At 37.9% G+C, this 11,930-nt stretch overlaps 1 protein-coding gene across 1 annotated transcript; it reads right to left on the reverse strand.

Annotated features, from left to right (window-relative positions):
- Positions 1-2,623: 2,623 nt before the first annotated feature.
- On the reverse strand, positions 2,624-11,503 carry LOC109215766 (ras-related protein RABD2a-like). The gene is made up of 8 exons (XM_019379874.1): positions 11,237-11,503; positions 6,521-6,593; positions 5,058-5,105; positions 4,881-4,928; positions 4,693-4,764; positions 4,461-4,616; positions 4,280-4,383; positions 2,624-3,104 (listed from the first exon to the last, which is right to left on the reverse strand). The coding sequence occupies exons 1-8, from the start codon at positions 11,248-11,250 to the stop codon at positions 3,008-3,010; spliced, it is 612 nt and encodes a 203-aa protein (XP_019235419.1). The 5' UTR covers positions 11,251-11,503; the 3' UTR covers positions 2,624-3,007.
- Between the last annotated feature and the right edge of the window lie 427 nt (positions 11,504-11,930).

Below are 11,930 nucleotides of genomic sequence, written 5' to 3' on the forward strand. Positions count from 1 at the left end.
AACTAGAATCCCAAATGCGCAAGTTTCAAATCCTGGCCTGCCTATCAGTGGCGGATCAAGAGTATAGTTACTGGGTTCCCGGGAACCCAGTAACTTTTGCGTAGATCCTATATTTTTATTAATAAATTCATTAAATATCTATAAATATCTAGCTGTGAATCCAGTTATTATTATATATTAATTTGAGATTACGACAGGAACCCATAAACTTTAAATCCTGGATCTGCCTCTGCCGCCTATGTGCACAAACAAACACATTTTTCTTGCTATAAAAAGGTTGTATTGGAACTAATTAAAAAAACTTAGAAATGGTCGGAAAATGCAGGGAAGGACCCTCAAAATATTTTATATATAACTGATAGAAAAGCATCAGAATGCCAATAGCATAGAATTGTGGGTCTGTGCAAACTGAATTCAGGTGAATTATGTCCTTTTGGCATTTATGTGGTTCTACTTTATGTCACTCATTCTGTACTTTGTATTTCCTTTTTCTTTTCCTCCATCAACCCCCACCCCCCCCACCCCACCCCCCACCCCCACAAAAAAAAAGAACCAGAAGTTCATGGAATAAACATGTAACACATTTTGGAAATATTGAATAGAAAATCAGGGCAGATGAATCTGAGCGTTGCAGTATCAGGTTCATATGAACCCAGTAATTTTGACACGGAATATATATTTATATGAAAATTCACTAGAATTACAACAAATAATAGATACAAACTCATAATTTTAAGAATATAATAGTTTCAATGCTAAGAACGATAAAAGTTAAACCTATAAAAATTAAATTTTGAATCCGCCTCTGCAGAAAGTAGCGTGGGGTACTATAATAAATGACCTGACCACTACATACAAATACACACGATTTGATTGGATTTGGTAAATGTGCAACGTAGAGGAAAGTTGAATATCATAGATATGGATCAATCTTCATTACATATCCCCTAGTCTTTTGCTAGCCTTTCCAAAATTGTGGTGCATTGAACTATATTTGGTTCTAACGCATAAGTTTCACACTTCAAAAACATAATAACATGATATAAGTTTTCCATATATTTCTTTATTTATTTTCATTTTTATGTTAAAATATTATGTCCTCCGAGGTTTGGTTCAATAACAAAAGTTGTACCACTTAGAATGTATGGCTTCACAATGTACACTATTTTCGAATCGGAGAGCCTTTTCTCTTTTACTTCACATAGTTTTCCACTCCTTTCCCTCATAGCGAAATAATAAATTTTATTAGTACTTACAAACCACATACCTGCATTAGCTCTACGTACCCCCATTAGCTCTCCCTGAAAGGAGAAGGCTTCGGAAAAAAACAAAAAAAGGAGAACAGAGGTTGGAATGCCAACATGCGTCTACTATTGAATTCACGCAACCGACTCATTGTACTACTAGTTACTGCTATGTTAGGTGCACATTTGAGTTCAAAACTTGGCTTCACAGTTCACACTAGGTAATCTATTTAAGTGAAAGAACCATTAGTGGCCAAGTTTTAAAGCTGAAAAACAAACTCTTTGGTCATAAAAAGAAATCTGATAAGCTCTTGTTTTGTATTAATTCATTGCTTAAAGGTAGAAATGGTTGTTAAATCACATATTAGTACTTTTGTCAATAGCTAAAATAATAGATTGCTATCTTTTCTTTTTCAAGAAGAGTATGAATTAGTTTCAATAACCAAAGAAGAGTATGAATTAGTTTCAATAACCAAAAAACTGAATATCACACCCAGAAACTAATAAAGGAGGTGCTGAGGGGCCAATAATAACAAGAAATTGACACTGTATAGCCGCTTTCAAAATAATAAACGAAAATATGTATATGTGTTGTATATTTTTGTATATATATACATTGTATATTATATACAAATTTTATACACTTTTTCGATAACTAAATGTAAATAGTTTCTAGCGCGGGCTAAAAGTGAAAAAAGCCCAATACCAATAGCGCAGTCTCCTGAAATGGAAATGTAACACAGGAATTTCGGCGTAGAAATGGTGTGGGATAACCAATTTTTAACATGGTATTTAGTGTTTATCCAGTATTTTTAATGCTGAGCAAAAATAGCCACTACTCTATTAAAATTAATACGAAAAGACGTTTTTACCCTTTCTTCAGGAGTGTTGTATAAATATTAAGGATATGTTGTCCTTAACATTTACAATGTACACATGAAGTTAAGGACGCCCTATCCTTAACATTTACACTGTACATATGAAATTAAGGACATGATGTCCTAATGTTTAACAACGGAAGGTGCAAATAAAGGACACTTTATCCTTAATATTTACACAGCATCCATGAAGTTAAGGACATCATGTCCTTAATATTTACACAACACTCATAAAGTTAAGGACACCATGTCCTTAACATTTATACTGCACACAGGAAGTTAAGGACACCATGTCCTTAACATTTACACTGCACATATGAAGTTAAAGACATAAAGTCCTAAAATTTAACAACAGAAGGTGCAAATACAAGTTAAAGATATTACGTCCCACACATGAAGTTAAGGATGACATCTCCTTAACATTTACACTGCACATATGAAGTTAAGGATGACATGTCCTTAACATTTACACTGCACATGTCCTAAAGTTTAACAACAGAAGGTGCAAATATAGGATACTTTATCCTTAATATTAACACAGCATTCATGAAGTTAAGGACACCATGTCCTTAATACTTAACCAGCACCCATGTCCAGACAGGGGTATTTTCGTCCGTGCAGGTAAAAATTTATGAAGCACTGGCTAAAGAGTAAATACATTTTAAACAAGAATCTCTAATTAGTGGCGAACTGTGCACTTCCCCCACCTCCGGCAGATAATGCTAATATTGACATGTTCACAATTACAAACTATTCCACAAACATAAAGGTAGTAAAAAAAATATTGCAACAAAAGCAAACTTTACGAATGTTTAATCAGCACAATAGACATGACAAGGACGATATAGCAAAGCAAATATTACAGTAGCAAACAATTTTTGTACTCTAAGATGAGCAACAGCCACCACTCTGTGTCACTGGCTGTCCACGGATATTCACGGTTGGAGGCTTAGTGGAATTATTGGCTGGTTGGCTTGCCATCCTGCATTTAGGAGAACATTAGAGACAGAAAAAATAGAGGCAAGAAAAACGAGGACCAGCGACACTACTTTATCTCTTAAATGCAAAAAAGATCATTTGGAAGACACCTTCAATAGCATGAAAATGAAGCTGAACTCTACCTATAACCAACCAACTGCACTTGGTTGGCCCAAACTAACTAGCCCAACCATGTAGAAAAGGCCCGCAATTGGCCCAAACCCTTTGTTTTGTATCTGGCCAGGGGGCGGTAGGATCAGTGGTAAGTGTTTGGTAAGCCAACAGCCTGGTGAACCAACAGGGCCAAGCCAAGAGCAAGCTCAGCTAGAATGAAATTCTAAGTCTCGCTGGGAACATCATTTTATTCATTCTATTGCTTATGAGGTTGTGTACAACAGCCTTAACGCACAAGGTTTTATTAGGCATTACACCCAATTATTCATTCATGAAGTTTGGGCTGTCAATTGCACCAAAAAGAAAGTTCCAACAGATCTCCGACAGTTGAGTGTAGCAGTTGAAAAGGCTAGTTTTTTAGCCAATTGGGCAAAAAATGAATCCCACACCCTCTCCCCTTTCTATTTTAACTTCTAAAAATTACGCTTTAGCTCCAAAAACACTAAACCTTAACCCCCCCCCCTCCCCCTACCCCCCCCCCCCCCCAAAACACACACCAAAAGAAGAAGCTCGTAACTTTCTTTAACTCTCTTAAATTTGCTTAAACTCTGAATTTTCAATCTTTCAACTCTTAATTTCTCAAGCAGTTCAACAAGTTTGTGAATCAAGCTACAATTAAGGCCTGCAATATTTTAGTTACTATCGGCAATTTGTACCTAAACGTTCCAACTTTTAGTTTAATAACTAGTCCCGTAAAAAAATTACTAGTTTTACTTGTATATATTTGTTAGTCTCTCCTTCAAAATTTATGTGAAGGCATTAGATGATAGAAAGTGCAAAGCACCTAAATAGCGCCACAGATCAGGCTTGAGCAACTTAGGAAGGCTACAAGAGGTTATTAACTATGTTGCTCGGACTCTCCGAAAATGTTGCCGGGTGCATGTCAGATCCTCCAAAAATAGTGTATTTTTGGAGGATCCGACACGGGTGCGGCATCATTTTGGAGAGTCCGCGCAACATAGGTTATTAAAAGTTTACTGCCATCTGAAATGAGTACGTGTTTACCTATTTTTGATAGCAGAAGTCATAGCCATGAAAGCTTGTTCTACATTCGTAGCATCTTTAGCACTGGTCTCCAAGAATGGAATACCAATTTCATCAGCAAATGCCTAAGAACGAAGAGGTCAATCAGTATAGTTTGAGTTTTGGAGCAAAGAATCAACTATATGGTGGAAAATGGATTTACCTTAGCTGTTTCATATGAGACAACTCTATTTGCAGTAAGGTCAGACTTGTTCCCGACAAGAATTTTGTTAACATTGTCACTAGCATAACGATCAATTTCACTCAGCCACTGTTTTACATTATTAAAGCTCTCTTGATCTGTCACATCATACACAACCTACCCAAGAGGCCATTGAGACACATCAAAAGATACAAATAACAATTGATGACAAACTTTAAGGGAAAACACTTACTATTATGCCATGGGCACCACGATAATAGCTGCTAGTGATGGTCCTAAAGCGTTCTTGTCCAGCTGTATCCCACTATATGGAGTCAATTTAGAAAAAAAAAAACTAGGATCATTATTCCAGTTAAGAATGACTCAAAGAAAATCAGCAACATAAAAGAATTTTAAACAGAAATGCAAGTGAAGTCTTACAATCTGAAGTTTTATAGTCTTCCCATCTTGCTCTACTGTCCGGATTTTCTACATGAAAAGATTTGGTAAAATGAGCAATTACATGTATTTTAACAATGGGATGGAAGAATAACATTACAGAAGACTCCAACTATACATAACTGAAGTAGCTCATCAACTACAATGGTATTTACTTACAAAATCAACTCCAATAGTGCTTATGTAACTTTCCAGGTATGTGTCGTCCTGATGGCAATACAAAGACAAACAGTCAGTGCCATTTGCAGAAGATAAGTTTAACCACATTGACCTATATTCAGGTAAAGATAACTTTAACCTCAATAACCTATATTCTCGTAACTTTTTCAGTGCAAGGCGAGAATATCCAAGAACAAAATTTCATTCTTAAAAATCTCTAACAATGAAGCTAGAAAAGTGTATCGAATTAGTGCCTTAGGAAGAAGGGACAACATTGATGCCAGAAGTAGTTTACCAAAGTAAACAAGAATGATCATAATAGATAATACTGCAAGATGGATCAAGGTGAACACCTACAGATTATAACAACTCCATAAGAGTTCTAAGGAGTTTTGTAGTTATAAAAAATATGTATGAAAATTACATGAAGTAGTCAGGATTTTCAAGGAGATGCAACGTGGAAAGAATCCTGCCAAGTTTGGAAGTATTGGCCACTGGAAGATGGAATAATAGCAGCACAGTTGCAGAACCAACCCAAAAGGTTTACAGTTATTGATTTTCTCTCCTAGTCAAAAAGCAAATCAATAAGAAAACATTTTTTGTGTGTGTGGATAAATTAGATCAACAAGAAACTTGCCAAAGCAAAATAATAGGGAAGGGCTAAAGCAATAGTGTTAGTCAATGGCTCATCGGTGTTCTAAAAGGCTCGGCTAAAGTGTGTTTAAGCGTTGAAGCTACGTATAGCGCAAGTTGGGCGCTTCTCCTTGTTTATGTGACTCCAAGGTGCTAAAGCGTGTAATCAAGCTTCATCATCCATGAGCTCTAGCATCAAGAGGGCGACGATACAGTATAAACATAGTAGGGAAAGTGAGATATCAAATTAAACAAAAGAAATTACACCTAAAAACGAGAAATTAACTTTCCACGTATAAAAAACTATTCCTTTGCCTGATTTGGAGAGTTAAAACTAAATATTTACATCAGGATCAGAAATTTAAAATGGTTCTTTTACTTAATTTGCATAAATTTGACTTCATATATTTCACCTAACTGTAGTTTTTCCAATTACTATGTCCATATAATTGTTGTTTCTAATCACAAGTACATTTTCTTGCATTACAGCCTTATTTATTTATTTATTTACTTTTTCCTTTGTGCCTTTCTTCGCAAAAACCCACGTTCTAGTGAGCTTTGTGCTAGAAGCCCCAGCAGGTTTTGGCACTTTTATATTCTCTTTGGCCTTTGACAAATGTGCTCATAAATAACTGATTAAAGCTAACGGAGAAGGAAATTAAAAAGAACACAAAATGGAAAGGTGGTGTGTATGACCAACATGCTCCCTATGGTTTCGATCCTCCATTTGTTTTCTTATCAGAAGAAATCAGCATTTATGTTTGACAAAGAAAGAAAGAGAGATACTAGAGTAGTACAGCTAATTTCATGATTAAAAAAAAAAAACTTACCGCAAACCTCAGAAGAAGACATGATTTCCCAACGCCAGAATCACCAATGAGCAAAAGCTTAAAGAGGTAGTCACTGCAAGGAAAGAACAATAAATGCAATCATCATACAGTTTATTAGCTTGCTAGTTACTTAAAGTAAGGGTCTCTATAACATATTGCGCTACTTATTTTGATTAACTTTTCATTTTAATCCTATTACTCCTTTTAAAAGATAATTTGACGAAGATGTCGCGCATCGCATTGGAGCGGGATGGATGAAGTGGAGGCTCGCTTCCGGTTTTTGTGTGATAGGAATGTGCCGCTAAGACTTAAGGGTAAGTTTTATAGAGTGGTGGTTCGACCGGCTATGCTGTATGGGGTTGAGTGTTGGCCAGTCAAGAACTCCCACGTGCAGAAGATGAGAGTAGCAGAGATGAGGATGTTGAGATGGATGTGTGGGTGTACCAGGAGCGATAGGATTAGGAATGAAGATATTCGGGCCAGAGTGGGAGTAGCCTCCGTGGAGGACAAGATGCGGGAGTCGAGGCTGCGAAGGTTCGGACATGTTAGAGAAGAAGCATTGATGCTCCAGTTAGGAGGTGTGAGAGGATGGCCATGGAGGGTTTGAGAAGAGGTCGAGGTAGGCCTAAGAAGTATTGGGGAGAGGTAATTAGGCAGGATGATGTTAGGCTAGAAACCCGTGTTTTAGCCGTAGTATTACATGCCAATGACTGCATTTTTACGTGCGTTTGAGTTCAAATGATAGTGAATTGCACTTAGTACGTGTTTTATACCTTGCAGGAAGTGATCCTGAGCTCAAAAGTTAATTTGGAGCTAAATTGATCAATTCGGAGCTTTGAAGTCTGAGTAAAAGCCCAATACGTTAAGTCGGGATCGTGTTCGGAGGTCGTATACCAAGTCCGGATGCTAAAAGAGGACGAAATAAGTTTACTCTGAGAAAATTGCACAGCTGCACCGCATGGTGCGCCGCAAGACGCGGCGCAGCAGTGTAAAATGGTGCCTGACTTGAAAATATGAAGTTGCAGCTAAAATGCACTACCGCGCCGCATGGTGCGGCGCAGCCTGCGGCACGGCTGTTCAACTTTTACAGAGCGAAGTCCTAGTTCGCGTAGNTGGGAGAGGGTGGTGGAGGCAGGGGTGAGGAGGTGCATGTCTATTTCCTAGAATCAGTTTGGATTCATGCCGTGGCGTTCGACTACGAAAGCAATTCATCTGGTAAGGAGATTAGTGGAGAAGTATAGGGAGAGGAAGAAGGATTTGCATATGGTGTTTATTGACCTTGAGAAAGCATACGATAAAGTTTCGAGGGAGGTCCTGTGGAGGTGTTGAGGTTAGCGGCGTTCCGATAACGTACGTTAGTGTGATTAAGGATATGTATGATGATGCTAAGACTCGGGTGAGGACTGGGGGTGGTGACTCGGAGCATTTCCCTGTGGTGATGGGGTTGCACCAGGGATCGGCTCTTAGCCCATTTTTATTTGCCTTGGCGATGGATGTATTGTCGCGTCACATCCAAGGGGAGGTGCCTTGGTGCATGCTATTTGCCGATGATATAGTGTTGATTGACGAGACGCGTAGCGGAGTTAACGCGAGGTTGGAGGTTTGGAGACAGACCTTGGAGTCTAAAGGTTTCAAACTGAGTAGAACCAAGACAGAATACTTGGAGTGCAAGTTCAGTGACGGGACCCATGATGCAGACGTAGAGGTTAAGCTTGATGCTCAAGTTATCCCCAAGAGAGCGAGTTTTAAGTATCTCGGGTCTATTATCCAGGGTAACGGGGAGATTGACGAAGATGTCGCGCATCGCATTGGAGCGGGATGGATGAAGTGGAGGCTCGCTTCCGGTGTTTTGTGTGATAGGAATGTGCCGCTAAGACTTAAGGGTAAGTTTTATAGAGTGGTGGTTCGACCGGCTATGCTGTATGGGGCTGAGTGTTGGCCAGTCAAGAACTCCCACGTGCAGAAGATGAGAGTAGCAGAGATGAGGATGTTGAGATGGATGTGTGGGTGTACCAGGAGCGATAGGATTAGGAATGAAGATATCCGGGACAGAGTGGGAGTAGCCTCCGTGGAGGACAAGATCCGGGAGTCAAGGCTGCGATGGTTCGGACATGTTAAGAGAAGAAGCATTGATGCTCCAGTTAGGAGGTGTGAGAGGTTGGCCATGGAGAGTTTGAGAAGAGGTCGAGGTAGGCCTAAGAAGTATTGGGGAGAGGTGATTAGGCAGGACATGGCGCTGCTTCAGCTCACTGAGGACATGACCCTTGATAGGAGAGTGTGGAGGTCGAGGATTAAGGTAGAGGGTTAGTAGGTAGTTTATAGTTGTTCACCGATAGTCTTAGTACTATGCATGTCCCTTCATATTTTTAGATTTTTATTATGTTATGTGGTTTTGTTCGCCTCAGGTATTGTATTCCATGTTGCTATTATTTGGTACCACTTATCCTTTATCTCTCCCTTTTTCTTTTATCTTCCATCCTTCTTCCTCCCTTGCTTTCCTCTTCTTCTTCTTGCCCTTCCTGAGCCGAGGGTCTATTGGAAACAGCCTCTCTACCTGCATTAGGTAGGGGTAAGGTCTGCGTACAGACTACCCTCCCCAGACCCCACTTGTTGGGATCAAACTGAGTTTGTTGTTGTTGTTGTTGTTGTTATAGCATGCAGTATGGTTATATGTGACTACTAAGATAACTGGGATTCTAGAAAGAGAACGTTTAAGGATTTTATCCTATTTGATAGGGTAAAGTAACCTGAAACAACAACAACTCAATCCCACTCTAGCTGCAGATGGGTATATGCATCCTCAATATCCATTCCTATCTTATGCTATCATGTTTAATCATGCATAGTTAACACGTATAAATAACACCCAAAAAAATTACGTACTAACTCTGGCATATGTTAAATTTGGGTCAGCGCTAAATTGAATCTAGTTCATTCCTACTCATCCCTGGAATGCACCTGATACAGTTTAAGGCTATGTTAGGTGACACATCATCCAAGTTTAACTAACCTCTGCTGAACTAGGATCAAGAACTAAGATCAAACTGGTTCCCACTTAAACCACTTTACCCCCTCCCCCAAAGACAACAACTCGGAAATTATCATTCATCTGAGAAAATATCATGGAAACAATTTCAGCCAATTTCGAGGTACGAATCAAAGTCTATGATTCTGCCTAACTAAGTCTCAAAACCTCGTTTACGGAGAAGCAATACAGAAAGTAAGTTATTTAGGATAAGTAGGTTATTTAGGATAAGTAGGAGTACGGCCAGAGTACATGCGCTGCAAGTTTATCCAGTGACATAGGAATAAAGTTAACATGAGATTAGATGGAACTAAGGTACCTAAATGAAGACAATTTAGTTATACAGGCTTTATATATTCTAGGATAATGGATTAATGGAATGATAGATGAAGATGTTACACATAGGATGAAAGTAGGATGGTAGAAATGGAGGAGTGCCACAGGGGTATCACAAGATGCCAACCAAAGTGAAAGACAAATTCTATAGAATATTAGTAATCCCAGCAATGTTGTCTCAAAGCAAATGTTGGGCCTCTATATCTAAACATATCCACTGTATGAGTGCCGTAGAGATGCGAATATTAGGATGGATGTGTAGTCATACCATATTAGATAAGATCATAAATGATCACAACCATTAAAGGTCAAGTAGCACATATAGAGGCTAAAATGAGAAAATGCTGCATGAGATGGTTTGGCAACGTGTTACGTAGGCCTCCATATGCACCGATTCTTAAATGTGAAAATATGAAGATTGACGATGTTAAAAGAAGACGAGGTAGACTTAAATTCACATGGAAAGAAGTAATCTTGAAAAATCTAAAAATCTAGCCATCCAGGGAAATCTAGCAAAAGATAAACAACAATGGTTGTTGAAAAATATGCATAGATGAAACAAAGTAGAAGACTATGTTTACCATAAGACTCTTAGTATACTAGAGATATAACCATTAGAAAATACTAGAGAATTCCTAGTGTTAGATAATACTTAAGTATGAGTATTAAAACACTATGGATCCAAATAGAACATTTATGATATTCAGGATTCATATAGACGGGGGGGATCTACAATACAATATGTCGGTTCACGTGAACCTAGTAGCTTTTGCACAAACATTGTATATATTAAGAATCCACTATATATTTATAAATATTTATTTGTGAACCCAATTATTACTTTATATCAACTTGAGATCGATGTAGGAGCCCATAAATTTCAAATTCTTGATTTGCCTAAGCGATACAGCCGACCCTAACTAACTTGGGATTAAGGCGTAATAATTGTTGTAGTCATATACCTATGAAAGGTACATGGACTTTCTCATAGATCATCCTCTAATATTTTATATTATAATGTTCAACCACCATCCTTGTGCACCAAATTTATCAGGGGATTTAGTTAGTCATTTTATGATAGTGCACAAACACAGCTATTAACGGATGTAAAATTGAATGGAAAATCAAGAGATAATCCTAAACGTTAGCTGCTAATTGTGATCTAACGACTTAGGGTTCACAAATAATTTCGCTAACATTAAATACATAAGGATCCTATCTTAATTAAAACACAGAATCTCAGTTCGACACTGAATGTTAAAAGATAAATAAACAACATGAAATTTATTCAATGCTTTAACAATGATTGCGATATTCAAAGAATAAGGATAAGGAAGAGGATAAATGGAACTTACTACTCGGGATTCATTGCGATCGAGGGAAGATAAAATTCGCCGGTGTCTGAGGTATTTACCGGCGAGAATTGTCCGGAATCTGAATCGGAATCTTCGTCGGAGAATTAAGACGCAAAAATGTGAGGAGCAAAGGATATGGAATGAGAGAGCACGCGTGATGAAGACACGTAAAGAAGGCGATGAAAATTGAGGAGGAGAATTTGCTTTTCGTTTTGCTTATTTTTCTTTTCTTTTCGTTTGAGTTTTCTTTTTGGATTAGTTTGGATTTACTCAATGCTTGAACTTGGGACCAATATTTTAAAAGGCTTTTTTGGAATTTGCCTCGAGGCTTGTGTGCGGGCGTGGTACAATCGAAATGCCTTAAGGCTAACATATGGGCTTACGTCCCAAGCGTTCAATCGTGCGCCATAAACACACCTAGCACTTGATGCTCAAGACTCGCCAACAATTTCTATGCAAATCATATGTTGAATTATTTAATTAGCAATTTTGTCCCTCAAATTTCTTTAACAAATGAATATTTAAATTTCTATTGATCTATAATAATATGAAGATTGAAAGTAATTCAATTTACAAGCTATAGTATCGCATATTTGCTAATTGAGAAAATTGTGATGGTGACTATTATTTGAACATTTTTTTTTTCTAATATAAATTGCCAAACTTTATATCTTTACTTGCTAGATATTCTTAT

This window comes from Nicotiana attenuata, unplaced genomic scaffold, assembly GCF_001879085.1.
Source record: "Nicotiana attenuata strain UT unplaced genomic scaffold, NIATTr2, whole genome shotgun sequence".
Lineage (NCBI taxonomy): Eukaryota > Viridiplantae > Streptophyta > Magnoliopsida > Solanales > Solanaceae > Nicotiana > Nicotiana attenuata.